This window comes from Myxocyprinus asiaticus, chromosome 7 (assembly GCF_019703515.2).
Source record: "Myxocyprinus asiaticus isolate MX2 ecotype Aquarium Trade chromosome 7, UBuf_Myxa_2, whole genome shotgun sequence".
NCBI classification, from domain to species: domain Eukaryota; kingdom Metazoa; phylum Chordata; class Actinopteri; order Cypriniformes; family Catostomidae; genus Myxocyprinus; species Myxocyprinus asiaticus.
In genome coordinates, this window is record NC_059350.1 from 35,259,191 (window position 1) to 35,277,891 (window position 18,701).

General features: G+C 38.6%; 1 protein-coding gene across 4 annotated transcripts in view; it reads left to right on the forward strand.

Annotated features, from left to right (window-relative positions):
• LOC127444375 (2-hydroxyacylsphingosine 1-beta-galactosyltransferase-like) overlaps positions 1 to 18,701 on the forward strand; it is a 69,577-nt gene that overhangs the window by 32,163 nt on the left and 18,713 nt on the right. For 3 of the 4 annotated variants that reach the window (XM_051703704.1, XM_051703701.1, XM_051703702.1), the window contains exons 2-3: positions 8,602 to 9,428; positions 15,386 to 15,522. In XM_051703704.1, the coding sequence (XP_051559664.1) occupies positions 8,604 to 9,428; positions 15,386 to 15,522 (962 nt within the window). In that variant the 5' untranslated portion in view covers positions 8,602 to 8,603. Of the gene's footprint in view, positions 1 to 7,763; positions 7,800 to 8,601; positions 9,429 to 15,385; positions 15,523 to 18,701 lie in introns of all 4 variants that reach the window. The other variant, XM_051703703.1, reaches the window with a different exon arrangement.

Here is an 18,701-nt window from a genome sequence, read left to right on the forward strand (position 1 = left end):
GGAGGTTCTCGGTGAGATGAGTTGTGCAGATTTTAAACTTGGGTGGCAGATCCAGACAGTGGAGATGACAGTGAGGAGACCAACGGATTAAATCCTTGTTCTTCCATGAAAACTGGGGTTTGTGAGCGGATAACCAGGGATATCCGAGAATCACTGGGTTTCGTGGTGAAGAAATGACGTACAGAGTGATTTGTTCAGTGTGAAGCAGACCGACTTGGAGTTTTACAGGAAGAGTTTGATGAGTGATATGATGGTCCCATCGGTAAACGTCATCAACAGCAGTTACTGTAATAGGTGGTTCACACTTGGTCGTGGGGATGTTCAATTGCTTCACTAAGTTCTGATTTATAACATTGGCAGCAGCTCCAGAGTCTATTAATGCTGAAAAATGATATTCTTGGTTAGCTATGGACAAAATGATGGGTAGTGACAAGCCTTGACTGATTGTTAGAGGATAAAAGATGTGACTCACTCGATAACATTGTGTAGAGGTGGTAGTAGGTTTGACGGGGCAGTTAGAATAGCGATGACCTGGTTCACCACAGTAGAAACAGAGGTTACGGATCGTCTTCTACGTTCATCTTGAGACACACGAGTTTGTCCTATTTGCATAGACTCCGTAGGTTGGTGCTGACTTGGTACCTGAACTGAGGTTGTAGGTACATGACATGGCAAGGAGGTATTGAAACATGGTTGTGATCGTAAGAGATTGTCTAGTCTGATAGCGAGGGTAATGTATTGAGAGAAGTTGAGGGAGTTATCTCTGCACACCAATTCTGCCTGAAGTTTGGCTGACAGACTAGAATGAAAGATGTGTTTCAACGCAATGTCATTAAATCCGCTCTGTGCCACTCTGTGAACTGTATGGCATGGTTTGAAGCAGATTTATTGCCTTGGCGTAACTGAGTGAGCTGAGTGGCTGCATCCATGCCCCCCGCAGGGTATTGAAAAACATCATGAATCAACGTAGAAAAATGACTGTAAGGTTGTTGAATAAGTGTATCTTGATTCCAAACAGCCATAGCCCACTCTAATGCCTTCCCAGTTAGTAAATACATCAGGTTGGTTTGAGAAGTAAATCGAGCATTGTTGTAGGAAACCAGTACAGTTATCAGGAGAGCTGTCAAACTTATCAGGAAGAGCAAATCTTACTGGATCATGGCGTGGTGTAGGAAGAGACTGAATATATTGTGTTAGCTGGTCACTGGCAGTTTGAAGCATTAGCAGTTGGTGTTGAAAACCCTTGAGTACCTCATTCTGATACCCGATGGTTGAAAGGAGTTGAGAGACATCCGCTGGATCCAAGCCGGGCGAAGTATTCTGTAAGGATGAGGTAGGCTGAGTGGGATCCATTTGTGGATATTTATTAGAGGGGTTGCTCAAACAATTCAAACAGTATTCTTTAAACGTAGTCAGGTCACAGGCTTGGGTCAAAACACAGATAAATCGGTCCTCAGGCAACAAATCCAAAAACAGTAATCCAGATATGTAAATCCAGCAAACGTAAGCAATGGTCATAACAATAGATAAAACAATGGCAGCGAAACAACGCTTGGTAAGGCAGATCACTGGCAATACTTCGCAAGGTGATACTGTGGGCATATGGCTTATATACATGGAGAATGTCCAAACAGGAACTGATGTGGCAGGAACAGGAAGTGACAAGAGTTCAATATTCAGGTGAGGGCTCCCTCTGGTGGATGGGAGCCTGTTCAGACTTTACACCATTAACAGCTGCGAAAAGAAGGGAAGATGATTTTCCAGGGGTGGTGATGGGAGGTATGGCGCAAAAGCTTTTGCTTTACGCTGATGATATTTTATTATTCGTCTCCCACTAGATCTGTGCCTTGCCTCCACAGAATCATTCATCCTTTTCTAAGTTCTCAGGATACAGAGTCAATTGGTCTAAATCCCAAGCTTTTGCTCTGACAGCGTTCTGCCCAGTAACGGCTTTTCAGCCAGGCACTTTCAGTGGCCCAAACAGGGCATTAAGTATTTGGGCATTTTATTCCCAGCAAATTTTGTCTGATTTAATTAGTTAACCTTTTTATTAAGTGGTCAAAATTTTCGAGCGATGTGGGCAGGTGGGCTTCATTATATTTTTCTATGATTGGGAAGGTTAATGTTATTAAAATGAATTGTATTCCAGAATTTATCTACCTGTTACAATCTCTCCCTGTAGATGTCCCCCTCTCTTATTTCAAGCAATTTTATAGCATAGCGAAGTCCTTCATTTGGAATGGTAAGCGTCCCATATTACATTTCAATAAGTTACATAGGCCGATTGACACAAGTGGGCTAGGCCTACCCAAGATTTTGTTTTATTATTATGCATTCGGTCAGCACTCGGTATGGACAAAAGTGTCCAGAGTGTTTAATTCAGACATTTATTTAAATGTTGCCTCAAGCATATGGCTGAACCCTAAATGATGTATTAATAAGTCCACTTTCTGCTGGTCAGAGTGGATTGTGAGGGGGTTAATACACTCAGTGACCTATATGAGAGTGTATTGTTGAGATCTTTTGAAAATTTGGTTCAACATTTTGGGATTCCCAGATCTCAGTTCTATAGGTATTTACAGCTGCGCCACCTGCTCTGTATTGTTTTTGGGAGTGGCACCCCCCCCCCCCCCAAAGCTGCAGATACTCTGGGAGAGGTGATTACGGCTTTTGGAAAAGGTCATGAGGCATCAGTGTATTACTCCATGCTAATTCAGGGTCTGCGGGACGGAGCTTCAACTTCTCTCAAGAGATTATGGGAGAAAGATTTAAATTTGTTATTTGAGAAGGGAGTGTGAGCTAGGATTCTAAAAAATGTCAAGTCTGCATCTAGAGATGCAAGGGTGCGCCTTATGAAATTCAGTGTTGATTCAGTATATGTGTTGTGTTTTTTATTTTGTTATATGTTTATGAATCAATAAAAATGTTAATTGAAAAAAAAATACTTCTAATAGTACAAATTATGCAAGTTAACAATAAAAATGTACCAAAAATATATATGCAACATAATATATGCAATTTCAAGATTAATTGATGAAATAGACTGAATTGACATTTTTTCAAAAGCTAAAATGTGACCAATTTGATGAAAAACTAATTATAATATATAATTTGTAAAACTAATATTTTAGAATTGTACCTAGAAGGGTTGCATAGAAGGTTCCTTTATATTTAAGAGCATTAGCTGAGAGAGAATTTATTTTATATGTATGTAACCAAAATGGACTTAGTAACAGACATGTACCCATATGAATCCATATCGAATCAAATTGAACTGGAATCAAATAGAATAGAATCAAGAGCTGGTGAATCGGAATTGAATCGAATCGGTAAATCTGTATCAATACCCAGACCTAATGAACAGAGGCGGATGGCGTTATGACAGTATGGCGTTATAATAGATTGGAGAGTGCACAGGACATATTTTGAGCGTGCACCAGTGTTAATCTCATCATTTAAATCACTGACAGAAATGATCGTTGACGAAGGTGTTTTGGTTTCATCAACAATAGCGAACAATGTTGACGAAAGTATGAGGAGATAAAAATTATACTGCAAGAAATTAACAATGCAAGATATAAACAGAAGAAGAAATGTTTTGTGAATCTTTATATAGAAGAAGATAACAGATATGGATTATTCTATTCCATTAATCAAGTATGTTGGGGATTTCTCCATTTGAGCTGCATGACTTAAATGTGCTGAACACTGGCAAAATGAACTGCTTCAAAAACGGGGTAAATAGGGGGCCTGGGTAGCTCAGTGGTAAAATATGCTGGCTACCACCCCTGGAGTTCGCTAGTTTGAAACCCAGGGTGTGCTGAGTGACTCCAGCCAGGTCTCCTAAGCAGCCAAATTGGCCAGGTTGCTAGGGAAGGTAGAGTCACATGGGGTAACCTCCTCGTGGTCGCTATAATGTGGTTCGTTCTCGGTGGGGCGCGTGGTGAGTTGAGCGTGGTGGGTGGTGTGAAGCCTCCACACGCACTATGTCTCCATGGCAACGCGCTCAACAAGCCACGTGATAAGATGCTCAGGTTGATGGTCTCAGTCGCAGAGGCAACTGGGATTCGTCCTCCACCACCCAGACTGAGGTGAATCACTACGCGACCACGAGGACTTAAAAAGCACATTGGGAATTGGGCATTCCAAATTGGGAGAAATTAGTCAAAATTGGTGTATATACCTCATTCAGATGCATCAATACCTATTTTTGGTTTAATCACTATATCCACAACATACAGTTGAAGTCAGAAGTTTACATACACTTAGGTTGAAGTCATTAAAACAAATTTTTTATATTAGCAAACTATAGTTTTGGCAAGTTGTTTAGGACATTTACTTTGTGCATAACACAAGTAATTTTTCCAACAATTGTTTACAGACCGATTGTTTCATTTTTAATTGACTATATCACAATTCCAGTTGCTCAGAATTTTACATAGCCTACACTAAGTTATAGCTGTGCCTTTAAGCAGCTTGGAAAATTCCAGAAAATCATGTCAAGCCTTTAGGCAGTTAACCAGTTAGCTTCTGATAGGCTAAGTGGAGTCAATTGGAGGTGTACCTGTGGATGTGTTTTAAGGCCTAGCTTCAAACTCAGTGCCTCTTTGCTTGACATCATGGGAAAATCTAAAGAAATCAGCCAAGACCTCAGAAAACAAATTGTGGACCTCCACAAGCCTGGTTCATCCTTGGGAACAATTTCCAAATGCCTGAAGGTACCACGTTCATCTGTACAAATAATAGTATGCAAGTATAAACACCATGGGACCACACAGCCATCATACCGCTCAGGAGACGCATTCTGTCTCCTAGAGATGAACGTAGTTTTGTGCGAAAAGCGCAAATCAATCCCAGAACCACAGCAAAGGACCTTGTGAAGATGCTGGAGGAAACAGGAAGACAAGTATCTATATCCACAGTAAAAACAAGTCCTATATCGCCAGTGCCCCAAAACCGCCATAAAAAAGCCAGACTACAGTTTGCAAGTGCACACAGGGACAAAGATCGTACTTTTTGGAGAAATCTAATGAAACAAAATTGTAACTGTTTGGGCATAATGACCATCGTTATGTTTGGAAGAAAAAGAGTGAGACTTGCAAGCCGAAGAACACCATCCCAACCGTGAAGCATGGGGGTGGCAGCATCATGTTGTGGAGGTGCTTTGCTGCAGGAGGGACTGGTGCACTTCTCAAAATAGATGGCATCATGATTAAGGAAAATTAAGTGTATACATTGAAGCAGCATCTCAAGACATCAGCCAGGAAGTTAAAACTTGGTCACAAATGGGTCTCCAAATGGACAGTGACCCCAAGCATACCTCCAAAGTTGTGGCAAAATGGCTTAAGTGGCCATCACAAAGCCCTGACCTCAATTCGATAGAAATAGTGTGGGCAGAACTGAAAAAGCGTGTGCGAGCAAGAAGGCCTACAAACATGACTCGTTTACACCAGTTCTGTCTGGAGGAATGGGCCAAAATTCCAGCAGCTTATTGTGACACGCTTGTGGAAGGCTACCCTAAACATTTGACCCAAGTTAAACAATTTAAAGGCAATGCAACCAAATACTAACAAAGTGTATGTAAACTTCTGACCCACTGGGAATGTGATCAAAGAAATAAAAGCTGAAATAAATAACTCTCTCTGCTATTATTCTGACATTTCACATTCTTAAAATAAAGTAGTGATCCTAACTGACCTAAGACAGGGAATGTTTTCTACGATTAAATGTCAGGAATCTTGAAAAACTGAGTTTAAATGTATTTGGCTAAGGTGTATATAAACTTCTGACTTCAACTGTATATGTAATATAACAACTTATAGTACATCTGCACAGTGAAGTGACTGAACAGGTGAATTTGAACTAAATGACGTGCTATTCAGAAATGTGTAATTTACGCAATGTAATATCCTGTCAGTGAAAATAAGTACGTCTCTAAAGCATGAAGAATTTAGAATACAGCAGGCTAACTTCTAAAATGTAGCTAATACCTCAGTCTATTCATTATTATTTCAGGAGCTCAGGTTTTTCTCAACAAGGACAGTATGTATATTTATATGTTTGATACATGTTTACAGTAGAAAATGTCCTAAATCTTTTCAACTAAAATATATTATTTTCATTTGCTAAAATTATATGTCATTTTTGTCAGAGTAAAACTGACTAAAATGAATGAATATGACATGACGAAATGGCCTACTGTCTAATTTTAAAGGACGTTTTCGTCAAAAGACTAAAACTATGAATAAAACAAAAAACTGTGAAAAATTAACAATGGCATGCACGCACTCTCTGAGCGAGATCAGGTGAGATTGCAAAAGAGAACAGTGTATATTTGAGAGTGTACATCCAGTTTTGTGTGAGAGCAAAGGAAATCCACGTGCGGGCAAAGAGATTCGTGCTCGCGCAAACCATTCATGGATGCACATGCATGTGCTCTTTACACTTAACAGTATTATAACCCCATATAGCTATGGTCTATTAAGCTGGACTATGATCTGTTAAGCTATTGATTTTTATTTATCCCCCCCTCCCGGGGAGGTGCACCCCTCCAGTTTGAAAACCGTGGCTCTAGGGTGATGTTCACACCGCAGCAGAATCTGGCGCAAATCTGATTTTCTCCACACTTGACACAGATGTGTTTTTTAAATGACAGTGTGAACAGCACACTGGGCTTTTCCCGCATTAAAATGTTTTCGGCAGCCGCCCAAGCGAAATTTCGGACAGCCAAAGCATATTGAATGATATTCATGCCATGTTTGGCATAAACGCTTAATACGCTTCTTATCTGAAAGATTCTTCTATATGGGGTGCGATTAAAATCTGGTTTCATGCAAGTGTTGCTCAAACTATCACAGAACTGAAACATTTGCATAAGTAAACTGCTCTGTGCAGCCAGACTTCCCTTGATACCGTGCCACAGACCACAAAACACTCACATATTTAAAAAAAAAAAAAAATGTCAGTGTACTGTAAGGCATTCACTATGTAGTGAATATTGAATGTGTGAATGAGTGAGTGATTTTAAACACAGCATTAATATATAGATTATAGTAATGCCTCTGATGGATGTTGTCTCATGCACCTCATGAGTTCAGCATTGCAGTGTGATGTCATGAAAACCATCCTGTTTTTCCACACTAACAGCTACTCTTAATTTTTGTAGAAGAATGCCTATTGGCATCGTGCTGCCAAGGCATTTGATTCAGATAAACCAGATATTGACTTCACTGTCTGAACTAATGGATCCAGTTTCATCACTTGTAAAATGACAGTGTGGACAGTCAGTTCTAAAAATCAGATTATTATTATTATTTTTTTTTATTTTTTTTTTATTGGGCAAAGTATACACAAAGCCTAAATGCCTCTGTGTGCTTGGAACCAAAGAGGCTATTTGGTGTAAAACGTCTGTGTAAAGGTGACTTATGTGTGTGTGTTAGTGCATGTTTGCAAAACACAGTGAACTTTGTTCATTATATCAGTTTTATCAGAGGAACAATCTACAGTGTGATAGGCCCACACATTCAACCTCAGTCCTGTTTTCAGTGAATTTCAGTCAAAATTAATAATTTAGATTTAGATTTAGATTAGCACTTCTATGACCTTGTAAAGAATTTGTTATGCAGCTATGATTCAGTTGAATGGCCAGAGCTCATAAAATTTACTAGCGCAGTAAAATTAGTAAGAGTTTATTATGTTTCAAACACTTTACCCTTGAGTTTTTGCTCATTCAACAATATAATTTAAATTTATAATTTTGGCAGATGCTGTTATCCAAAGCCATTTACTGTGCATTCAAGGTACATTTCATCAGTTTGTGTATTTACATGACCTTAACATTGTGGCGCCATGCTTTACCACTTTAGCTACAGAAATCAAAATGTATTAAAGAGCACCTATTATGGTTTTTAAACGTACCTAATTTTGTTTTAAAGGTCTCATACAATAGATTTACGTGCATCCAAGGTCAAAAAACACTTTAATTTGCTCATAATTTAAATTGCAGCATTACCTTTTTTCCCAGTGTCAAAAACGACTCGTTCAGTGATCCGTTCTAAAGGATTAATTCTAAACTCCTCCTTTCAGAGAGCCTACTCAGCTCTGATTGGTCAGATGTCCCAGTCTGTTGTGATTGGTCTACCGCTTAGTGTAGTGTTTGAGGGCGGGTCAAAGCTGTTCGCAAGCAGCCGATGAGGCAGGTTTTTTGTTACCAAATTACGTAGGTTAGTACAGGAAGTAAGTCTGGAATTACTAACAACTCGTTTCAGGTGTTCAGAATCGGTTCTTTCTTTTGGGAGTCAATAACACCATTTGTCGTGCCCTTTGATTTTTGAAACTTTGCAGACTTTTTTACATTCACAAACATATTTGAAAAACCATAATAGGTGCTCTTAAAGTTGAGGAAAGTAAATTTAATAAGTCTGAATGTGAAAATTAGAAGGTGCTAATTTGAGCAATAATTTATGTCAAAGCATTCTATTGGGACTAAAAAATTTGTTTTTTTTAAAATCTGAAACCAGTAATATTGATTCACGCAGTTGCTTGGTACAATGGTTAACAAACAAGAGTATCACTAATCATTTCTTGTATTTCTTTCTGCAGTCATGAAGTCTTTCTATCTGGTTGCCACATTGATGTGGTGTTTAATGGCAAGTTTCTCCTGGGCAGCTAAGATCGTGGTGGTTCCTCCTATTATGTTTGAAAGCCACCTGTATATCTTTAAGACCCTGGCCTCTGCTCTACATGCTGAGGGCCATGACACAGTCTTTCTGGTCTCTGAAGGTCGTGAGGTCCCACCATCCACCCATTACCGTCTTCACCGCTACCCTGGAATCTTCAACAGCACCTCCGCTGATGACTTTCTCCAGTCAAAAGTCCGCAACATCTTCTCAGGTCATCTTACAGCACTGGAGCTCTTTGACATCTTGGACCACTATTCTCAAAACTGTGATGCAGTTGTTGGGAGTTCTTCTGTCATGGAACAGCTAAAACGTGAACATTTTGACCTTCTACTTGTTGACCCCAATGAGATGTGTGGATTTGTCATAGCTCACATCCTGGGTGTCCAGTACGCAGTGTTCAGCACAGGACTGTGGTACCCTGCAGAAGTTGGGGCACCAGCACCCCTATCTTATGTCCCTGAATTTAACTCGCTACTTACGGACCGTATGTCATTGCTGCAGCGTGTAACTAACACAGCAGTTTACCTCGTTTCCAGATTTGGTGTACAGTTCCTGGTGTTACCTAAGTATGATCGCATAATGAGAAAGTACAACATCCAGCCATCAGTGTCCATGCATGATCTGGTTCAGAACAGTCGACTCTGGATGTTGTGTACTGACTTGGCACTGGAGTTTCCACGACCCACTCTACCACATGTAGTCTATGTAGGGGGCATCCTCACCAAACCCCCCAGCCCCTTGCCACAGGTAAGAAAACCACTATTATGACATTTTTTGTCCATTCTATAAACATTGTTTCATTATTCCTACTGTTTGTATAGGCGTTACTCCTTGTACTGCCTACTCGTTATAGATGTGCAAAACTACAAAAAGTATTTTCATAATCAACAACCGGGTTGTCAGAATGACTAGTCTGTCTTTCCAGGAAGCCCTGAGTAATTAGTCTTAGTCAAGTGTATCAGACACCAATCAGACACGTTTTTTAGGGGATGTTCATGTAGGACGTGTTCTTGTGTTTAAATACAGTTGGACAGATCACATCAGAATGGAACAGAATGGTGTCCCAAGATGCGTTTTTAAAGTTGAACTATTTTAAAACAATCTTTAGCTTGACATGTCATGATAAAAATACAACTCTTTTGGTGTGAGATGCTGAAAAACAGCTAGAGACATGACACAACGGCCAAAGACATCCATCTACATGTGTATATTGATCATATGGTTGGTGGATGACGGTTGGTGGTAAGGCTGGATATCACCTGCCACTTCACGATACAATAGGATTGCAATACACGTCACGATTCTATATATCACGATATCATGATTTAATTCAGATTCACTAGCTTCAAGCTTTTAATTCTCTTTCAGCTAATGCCATTATTAATATGCAAAGGACCTTCTAAATGGTTAAATTATGGAAATGTTAATTTAACTAATTTTATCATTTGTTTTTCATCATTTTGGTCACATTTTAGCTTTTTAAAAATATACAAAGTCCATGTTTTACATCAGTAAAAATGTCTTGATATTGCATATATTGCATATACAGTATATGCTTGTTTTTACATGCCAAATTGGAGCTATTTACAAGTATTTACATTGATATGTAGAACAAGTGCTAAAACGGTACTGTCTCTAAACCAGCTGCAGGGACTTTGACAGAAGTGTTTGTTTTGGTCGAATGGCTTCTTAACAGCATCACTGCGTTGTGTGATTAGTATTAAATGTTTCTTTTGTTGTTTTTGATTAATAACTGACTGAAGAGAACATAAAGGTATTAAAATAGACATTGTTCAATGACAAATGGATTGCGTGGGTCTCGTCTTTGGACTCACATTACACGGGAAGAGTCAAAACTTTTACTCTCAGCAAGCCGTGAAAAGATCTCGGTGCTGAACTTCTTCACCAACACACTACTTAATCACTGATGAGTGAAATATGAAAAATTACCAGCCAGTAGCTAATCACACACATTTTAGTCACAGATGTGAGTGATTTAGGGTGAGGGTTGTGAATAGAAAGAGAGAGCGATCTTTGGATTTTAAGAATTTACATAGGTATTGTTCAAATTAAGATCGTGATTAAGCTGCTAATAATGCTACTACTACTGCTACCCTGCAACAAGAAATACTTCGCCCAAGAAATTCTGAAAGCAAAATGTATTAACTGTGTAATTGGATCAATTTATACCCCAACATCTTTTTGTCTACTCCACAACCCACTTTCAGGACTACAGTCTAAATTTATTCCCCAAAGTGCCTTTAATCTTTCAGTAAATGCTTTGTGTGCCTGTGTAGCTCTGTTTTACGTAGCCCTGAAGTTCTTGAATGCCAGTAAACGATGTCATGCACCGCTATGGGGACAAATGACACAGGAACCTTGTTCTGATTGGCCAAGATTTAGCTTACACGAATGCCAGAAATCTCCAACCTCTTTTAAAATCAGCCAACATCCAAAATGCCACAACCCACACCCTCTAACAAGTGATGTGTACTGTGCGTCCTCTTTCCCCGTGTTAGACTAAATTAGGCAAAACTCATGCATCTTTTGAAGAATCTGCAGAGTGCTTCGTTCATCATAAACCATCATATACATAGCTTTAGTATCTATTTTTCTTAATAAGGGGTGCATAACGTAATTGACAAATTGACAAATCCAACATGTGGTAAGAATAAGCAAGCGGATAATGTTAAGAAAAAGTCCAGTATTCTTAGGTCATTATGTGCACTCTCATTCCATAGTCACCCCCAATAATATCAAGAGTTTTGATTTTGCCACCAGGGCATTATGCTCACAAAGGCTGTTCTTATTGATGCGGGTGATTGTGCGGAGCTTCACGTTGAATAGGAGTGGGAGTTCTGAACCTAGGCTTGCACTTTTGGAATACCAAGGTTCTAATGGGCCTCATTGTATGCCATCGAGCCATAATGCTAATAGCGTGTTTGTCAGTGCAGGGTGTATGTGTGTATGTGTAAATGTTCCCATTGTCGGGTGTGACACTGAGACCAGTGTGAGGGGTGGACAGTCAGTGCCAGGCCAGTGCAAGCAGTTCAGATGCAGCTGGACTCCCTCAGACAGAGAGCAGTTCTTACGAAAAAACTCACTCATTCTGAGGTTATGCTAACACAAAAGGCTAATAAAAAATCAAATTAATCCCATTAATTTATTGTGCTAACAATTGCACTTCATTGCTAATAAAACACCTTAATGCATTTTCAGTTTGAGGCTAAAATCTCCAGAATTGCTAAGCATTGCTAATATTGTAACAGGCCTCAGTCATAGTCTACTTTCAAGTGTGCTACGATGCTAACACAAATTCTTTTTCAAAAAATGCCAAAATAAAAAAAAAAATCTCTGATATATATTCAACCACAGTGTCTTAACATATTTCTAAATCCCAAAATAAAAAACCAACAAAGCTACCATACTGAAGTGGCCTTATATTATGCTCAAGTCAACAAAAAAACTCTCCATGGGTCATTCTCAAAAAACTTTGACTTTCCAACGTATAAAATATTGACATTTTCAATTCAGTCCAGTTTTCATCCATAAAAGCTGAGGGTAAAAATTTGTTAACATCTTGACATTATTTTTATTCATAAAGAACAACTCGACTGTTGTTCTTTTGTATTATTATTTAATTTTGTTTTACGAATGTAGCAAGGGTTGTAAATGCAGTGACGATAGCACCAGTGACAAATTCTTTTAAAAGATTTTCTAAGATGGTGTCAATAGCGTCACAAAACACACCACTAATCAGACTAAAATCAATAAATCAAAACATTATTTGTAACAATAAAATCTTTACAAGAACATTAAACAATGTAAAACCAATGACATATGACATTTTTCATGACTGAAAAGTCAAGGGACTTGTTCATGCTAGGCAAATGGAAATCCTTGCCTCATATTACCAGAACTATTAGTTGTCTTAATACTGCACAATCAAATTTAAATGATTCTGCAGTCTACCCTGTGTGATACATGCAGTATATTTTCCCACTCAGACTAAATCATTCAGTCTAAAGTCTTATTTACATAGGTTTAAATAGACACTCCTTGACATTTTTATCATCATATTTATATTCCATAGTGGTGGCAATGTCATTGATTGAAAACTGCTTTTAGGCTGTTGTTCACAATATAGGTAAAACAGGTTTTGTGAAATATAATTTTTTCAGGTTGAGGGATTTCGAAACATGCAGTATGTGTCTGGCAAAGGTGAAGTAGTTTGAGACGACACTAACTATATATACTAACTATAAAATTTTGTTTTTTGTTGTTCACATTAGAATGAAATTTGGAAAAAAGAAAAGAAAATGAATAGGGTAGAATGTCCCTTAAACACTTGTCCATACATTGTATGTCAAGGTACTGTTGAACACTGATACTCAGATAATTATTTGCATTCCTCAGCTATTTCTTTGTATGTTTGTACCAACGCAACCTCATAAAACAAGTATTTATTAAGACACAGTTGGCAGAAACAGATTCACTGATACTTTCTTAAGTCATATCCTTGCAGACTGCTTACACATTAAAATTATCATGATAAGCAATAGATTTTTTTTTCCTCATTTATGTGTATTATGACCCTTACAAATAAATACTGTGGCAGTACTGTACCATTGTACAGTCATGGTATTAGATAGTAATGCCAAGTTAATTTGATATACAGTATATTGGGGTCCAAAAGTTTTAGACCACATTGAAAATCAAAAAACTTTATAACAATTCTGCACTATTTCTAGGTCACTAATCAAATAAACAAAGTTGTGACATTGATCATTTTAGCTCCCTTGTAGAAAATGTCCTTGCTTCCATTGAAGCACAAAAGATGCTCTTTGAAAGATTCTCTAATAATGCCAGCTGTAGTGGATGCTGTCATTAAAGGATAAGGGGGACATACCAAATACTATGAAAATGTGAAATTCTTGTAAGCATTTCAACACTTAACAAAAGTTTTTATGCTGATAATATTTGTTTGAATTTTATTATTATGAAATTATTACTTTACTAGTGGTCTAATACAGTGTTTTCCAACCTTCTTTGCCATAAGTATCCCCACAGCACCATCAGTAAGGCTGAAGTACCCCTTCATCGACACAACCTAAGATGTGTACCAAAAGGCTAAATATAATTTATATACAGTATAAATATTGGGGCTGTGAATTGATTATAAAACGTTATTTAATTAATCGCACAGTTTTCTGTGATTAATCGTGATTAAAACAAAATTGGTGCCAGACGGGCTGGTTTGAGTATTTCTGTATCTGCTGATCTCCTGGGATTTTCGCACACAACAAAGTCTATAGAATTGACTCAGAATGCTGCCAGAAACAAAAAACATCCAGTGAGGGGCAGTTCTGTGGACAGAAATGTCATGTTGATGAGAGAGGTCAACAGAGAATGGCCAGACTGGTTCGAACTGACAAAGTCTACGGTAATTCAGATAACTGCTCTGTACAATTGTGGTGAGAAGAATAACATCTCTGAATGCTATTCTGAGATGCGGGTTGGTGCTGTTTTGGAGGCACGAGGGGAACCTACACAATATTAGGCAGGTGGTTTTAATGTTATGATTGATCGGTGTGTGTGTGTGTGTGTGTGTGTATATACTGGAAAAATGACTAGTAAGATTGACTTAATTCTTACTTTGCACGTATTTGCACACAGTAAATTTTAATGGTATGATACGAAATAAAATCTACTTAACTTTATGACATAATATTGATTAAAGTGAGTAAACTTAACTTAAACATTTTAGTAACTTCAGTAACTTTTCCTTACAAAAATGACATACATGGCGCTTGAATAAACTTAGTAAAATGTAAATAAACATCTTATTAGATTTCTTGAATTGTCCTTACAAACATGTTAAATCATGTACCACATGACATATGGAGTATCCCACAGGGATACTAATGCATACTATATAGTCTATGAGACAACATCACCTTGCATTACTGGCAATAGAAATGAGATATAGATATATATAATTTTCTGATCATCAACGGGTAATTTTGAGTAGAAAACGAGTTTAATATTGCACAAAACAAGAAGTTACCAAACGTAACAAAAAATAAAAAATAAAAACATCGTAAATAAACTCGCAAACAGTGAAACCATGCAAGCTCATTAATTAATAATAATAATTAATACCAGTGAAATTTACTCAAATTAAAAATTAACTCAGTGTTTTGGTACTGAATGATTTCCAGATTCATATAGAATGGAATTTATATGGTACGCCAAGGTACTTAAATAATTACCATGAATTTACCGTTGTACTACAATGGTACCATGTCCAAAAATATGAACACATGAAGGTTTCAGTATTGGAATTTATTTGCTGTACTGGAACATTAGCTGTAAAGATGTTGTGTGACATATATAATTGTTCTTTGTCCGTGTGGAATATGAAGAGGAGCTGAGTTGTTACATAATAATGAGGGTAATTGGGTTCTCAGGAGTGAAGAGAAAGTTCACATCCTTCAGACCGAGTACAAGACAATTTAATTATTTCATACAATTAAACATATGTAACCCTTTGAAATGTTTGGCTTGGGTTTTGATTTCCATATAATGTGAATACATTTTTCTTTATTATCTTGGAAACGCTCTCGTGAATAGTCTCAAAATGCACCAATAGGTTGTTGAACTGAAATATTGTAATATTGTATTTGATTGACCTGTGTGTACAGGAGTTTGAAGCCTGGGTGAAGGACACAAATGGTTTCGTGGTGGTGTCGTTTGGTGCAGGAGTGAAGTATCTGTCAGATGACATTGCTCAGAAACTTGCAGGAGCCTTGAGCCGTCTACCTCAGAGAGTTATCTGGAGGTACTGTATTCATTCATTCTTTCTTTCATTTGATAACTGATTCATCCATTTTGCCAACTTCCTATCAAAGCATATGTGTATTGTTTAATTTTAGTTGTTTTGCCTATGAAATAGTGTCCGGTTCTAGCACACAGACTGTGCCATGTGGTTGAGTATGTACTGTAGTTGTAGAGTTTTGTAAAGTCTTTGCCGTGGGAGTGTAGTGCAGTGCTATTTTGGCATTGTTTTTGGCTACAGTTGTAGATAATGCAACCTTTTAAAAAATCTTGCAAATAATTAACAGTAATTTAATACTAGGTAACATTAATGTAGTTTTTTTTTTTTTTTATCCCCATTTTCTCCCCAATTTGGAATGCCCAATTCCCATTACTTAGTAGGTCCTTGTGGTTGCGTGGTTACTCACCTCAATCCGGGTGGTGGAGGACAAGTCTCAGTTGCCTCTGCTTCTGAGACAGTCAATCCACGCATCTTATCACGTGGCTCATTGTGCACGACACCGCAGAGACTCCGCATGTGGAGGCTCATGCTATTCTCCACAATCCACGCACAACTTACCACACGCCCCGTGCCTTAGAGCGAGAACCACTAATCGCGACCACGAGGAGGCTACCCCATGTGACTCTACCCTCCCTAGCAACCGGGCCAATTTGGTTGCTTAGGAGACCTGTCTGGAGTCTCTCAGCACGTCCTGGATTCGAACTTGCGACTCCAGGGGTGGTAGTCAGCGTCTTTACTCGCTGAGCTACCCAGGCCCCCAATTTAATGTAGGTTTTAGCAGTAATAGGAAATAACGATAGATTTGAGAAAGAAGTGTTATCACTGGGATACCTAAAGATGCTCAAGATGGTGAACTTTACCTTGACCTAAATTGTCTTTATATGAAATGACATTGTAGAAAACAACATTTATAAAAATTGTGATTTTGAGAGGGGATGGTCTGGTTAGTTGGCTGAGCTGGAACGAGTGCACGTAAACTTTAACTTTCCCTTTTGTTTAATTTACTTTCTTTATGCCTACATTTGTTTAAAATGTCCCTTTTTTTTCTTTTTATAAATGAAGTTGCATGCTTATGAATAGCAACACTTTTTGTCGTCTCAGGCACTGATATTGTCATGACTCCCATAGTCATGTCATACAGCCTCAGTTACTCTCTTGTGTTCATGCAAATGTGCAGAGGCAAGACTTTACTAATGAGGTGACTGGTGGGAGTGGAATTGCCTCAGGGAATGTACAAACACACACACACACACACATACTTGATAAATATATACTGCAGATAGAAAAAATGTAATAAACATATGAAGGTATGAGACATATGGTCTCAACTGTTTTTCCCAGTTTCTCCCTCTCACACACACACACTTCACATAGAGTATAGTGATGGTAATTAGAGACACTGGCCGTTGTCAGGTTTTCTAGTAACTGTAGATTGTTTGTCATTAGGTACTGCACACTCTGGCCTCCTTGGCTCTCTCTGTGTGTGGACAATAGTTTGGGGACACATTTTTCCCCAGAAGTGAGCTAAATCTGATAAAAAAAAACTCCCTTTGGGAAGTTTCCATCTACTGACATCTCCAACTGGAAAAAAAAAACAATATATTTATCAAAATAATAATAATAATGATATATATATATATATATATATATATATATATATATATATATATATATATATATATATATATACACTATATTGCCAAAAGTATTCGCTCATCTGCCTTTAGACACATATGAACTTAAGTGACATCCCATTCTTAATCCATAGGGTTTAATATGACGTCGGCCCACCCTTTGCAGCTATAACAGCTTCAACTCTTCTGGGAAGGCTTTCCACAAGGTTTAGGAGTGTGTTTATGGGAATTTTTGACCATTCTTCCAGAAGCGCATTTGTGAGGTCAGACACTGATGTTGGACGAGAAGGCCTGGCTTGCAGTCTTCGCTCTAATTCATCCCAAAGGTGCTCTATCGGGTTGAGGTCAGGACTCTGTGCAGGCCAGTCAAGTTCTTCCACACCAAACTCGCTCATCCATGTCTTTATGGACCTTGCTTTGTGCACTGGTGCGCAGTCATGTTGGAACAGGAAGGGGCCATCCCCAAACTGTTCCCACAAAGTTGGGAGCATGGAATTGTCCAAAATCTCTTGGTATGCTGAAGCATTCAGAGTTCCTTTCACTGGAACTAAGGGGCCAAGCCCAGCTCCTGAAAAACAACCCCACACCATAATCCCCCCTCCACCAAACTTCACAGTTGGCACAATGCAGTTAGACAAGTACCGTTCTCCTGGCAACCGTCAAACCCAGATTCGTCCATCAGATTGCCAGATGGAGAAGCGTGATTCGTCACTCCAGAGAACGCGTCTCCACTGCTCTAGAGTCCAGTGGCGGCGTGCTTTACACCACTGCATCTGACGCTTTGGATTGCACTTGGTGATGTATGGCTTGGATGCAGCTGCTCGGCCATGGAAACCCATTCCATGAAGCTCTCTACGCACCGTTCTTGAGCTAATCTGAAGGCCACATGAACTTTGGAGGTCTGTAGCGATTGACTCTGCAGAAAGTTGCCGACCTCTGCGCACTATGCGCCTCAGCATCCGCTGACCCCGCTCTGTCATTTTACGTGGCCTACCACTTCGTGGCTGAGTTGCTGTCATTCCCAATCGCTTCCACTTTGTTATAATACCACTGACAGTTGACTGTGGAATATTTAGTAGCGAGGAAATTTCACGACTGGACTTGTTGCACAGGTGGCATCCTATCACAGTAGCCCGCTGGAATTCACTGAGCTCCTGAGAGCGGCCCATTCATTCACTAATGTTTGTAGAAGCAGTCTGCATGCCTAGGTGCTTCATTTTATACACCTGTGGCCATGGAAGTGATTGGAACACCTGAATTCAATTATTTGGAAGGGGGAGCGAATACTTTTGGCAATATAGTGTATATATATATATATATATATATATATATATATATACACACACACACACACACACACACACACACATATACAGTATAAATACAGTATACACATTTTAAGGTACAGACTCACTGTTCTTTAAGTCACATTAAGTTCTGGCTCCATTCTGGTAACCAGTTAATACTCCATGAGTAAAAATACCTTCAGCCCTACATTTCTTGTTGAATATTTTGTTTCAGAAATATGTCATACTGATGGAAAATGAG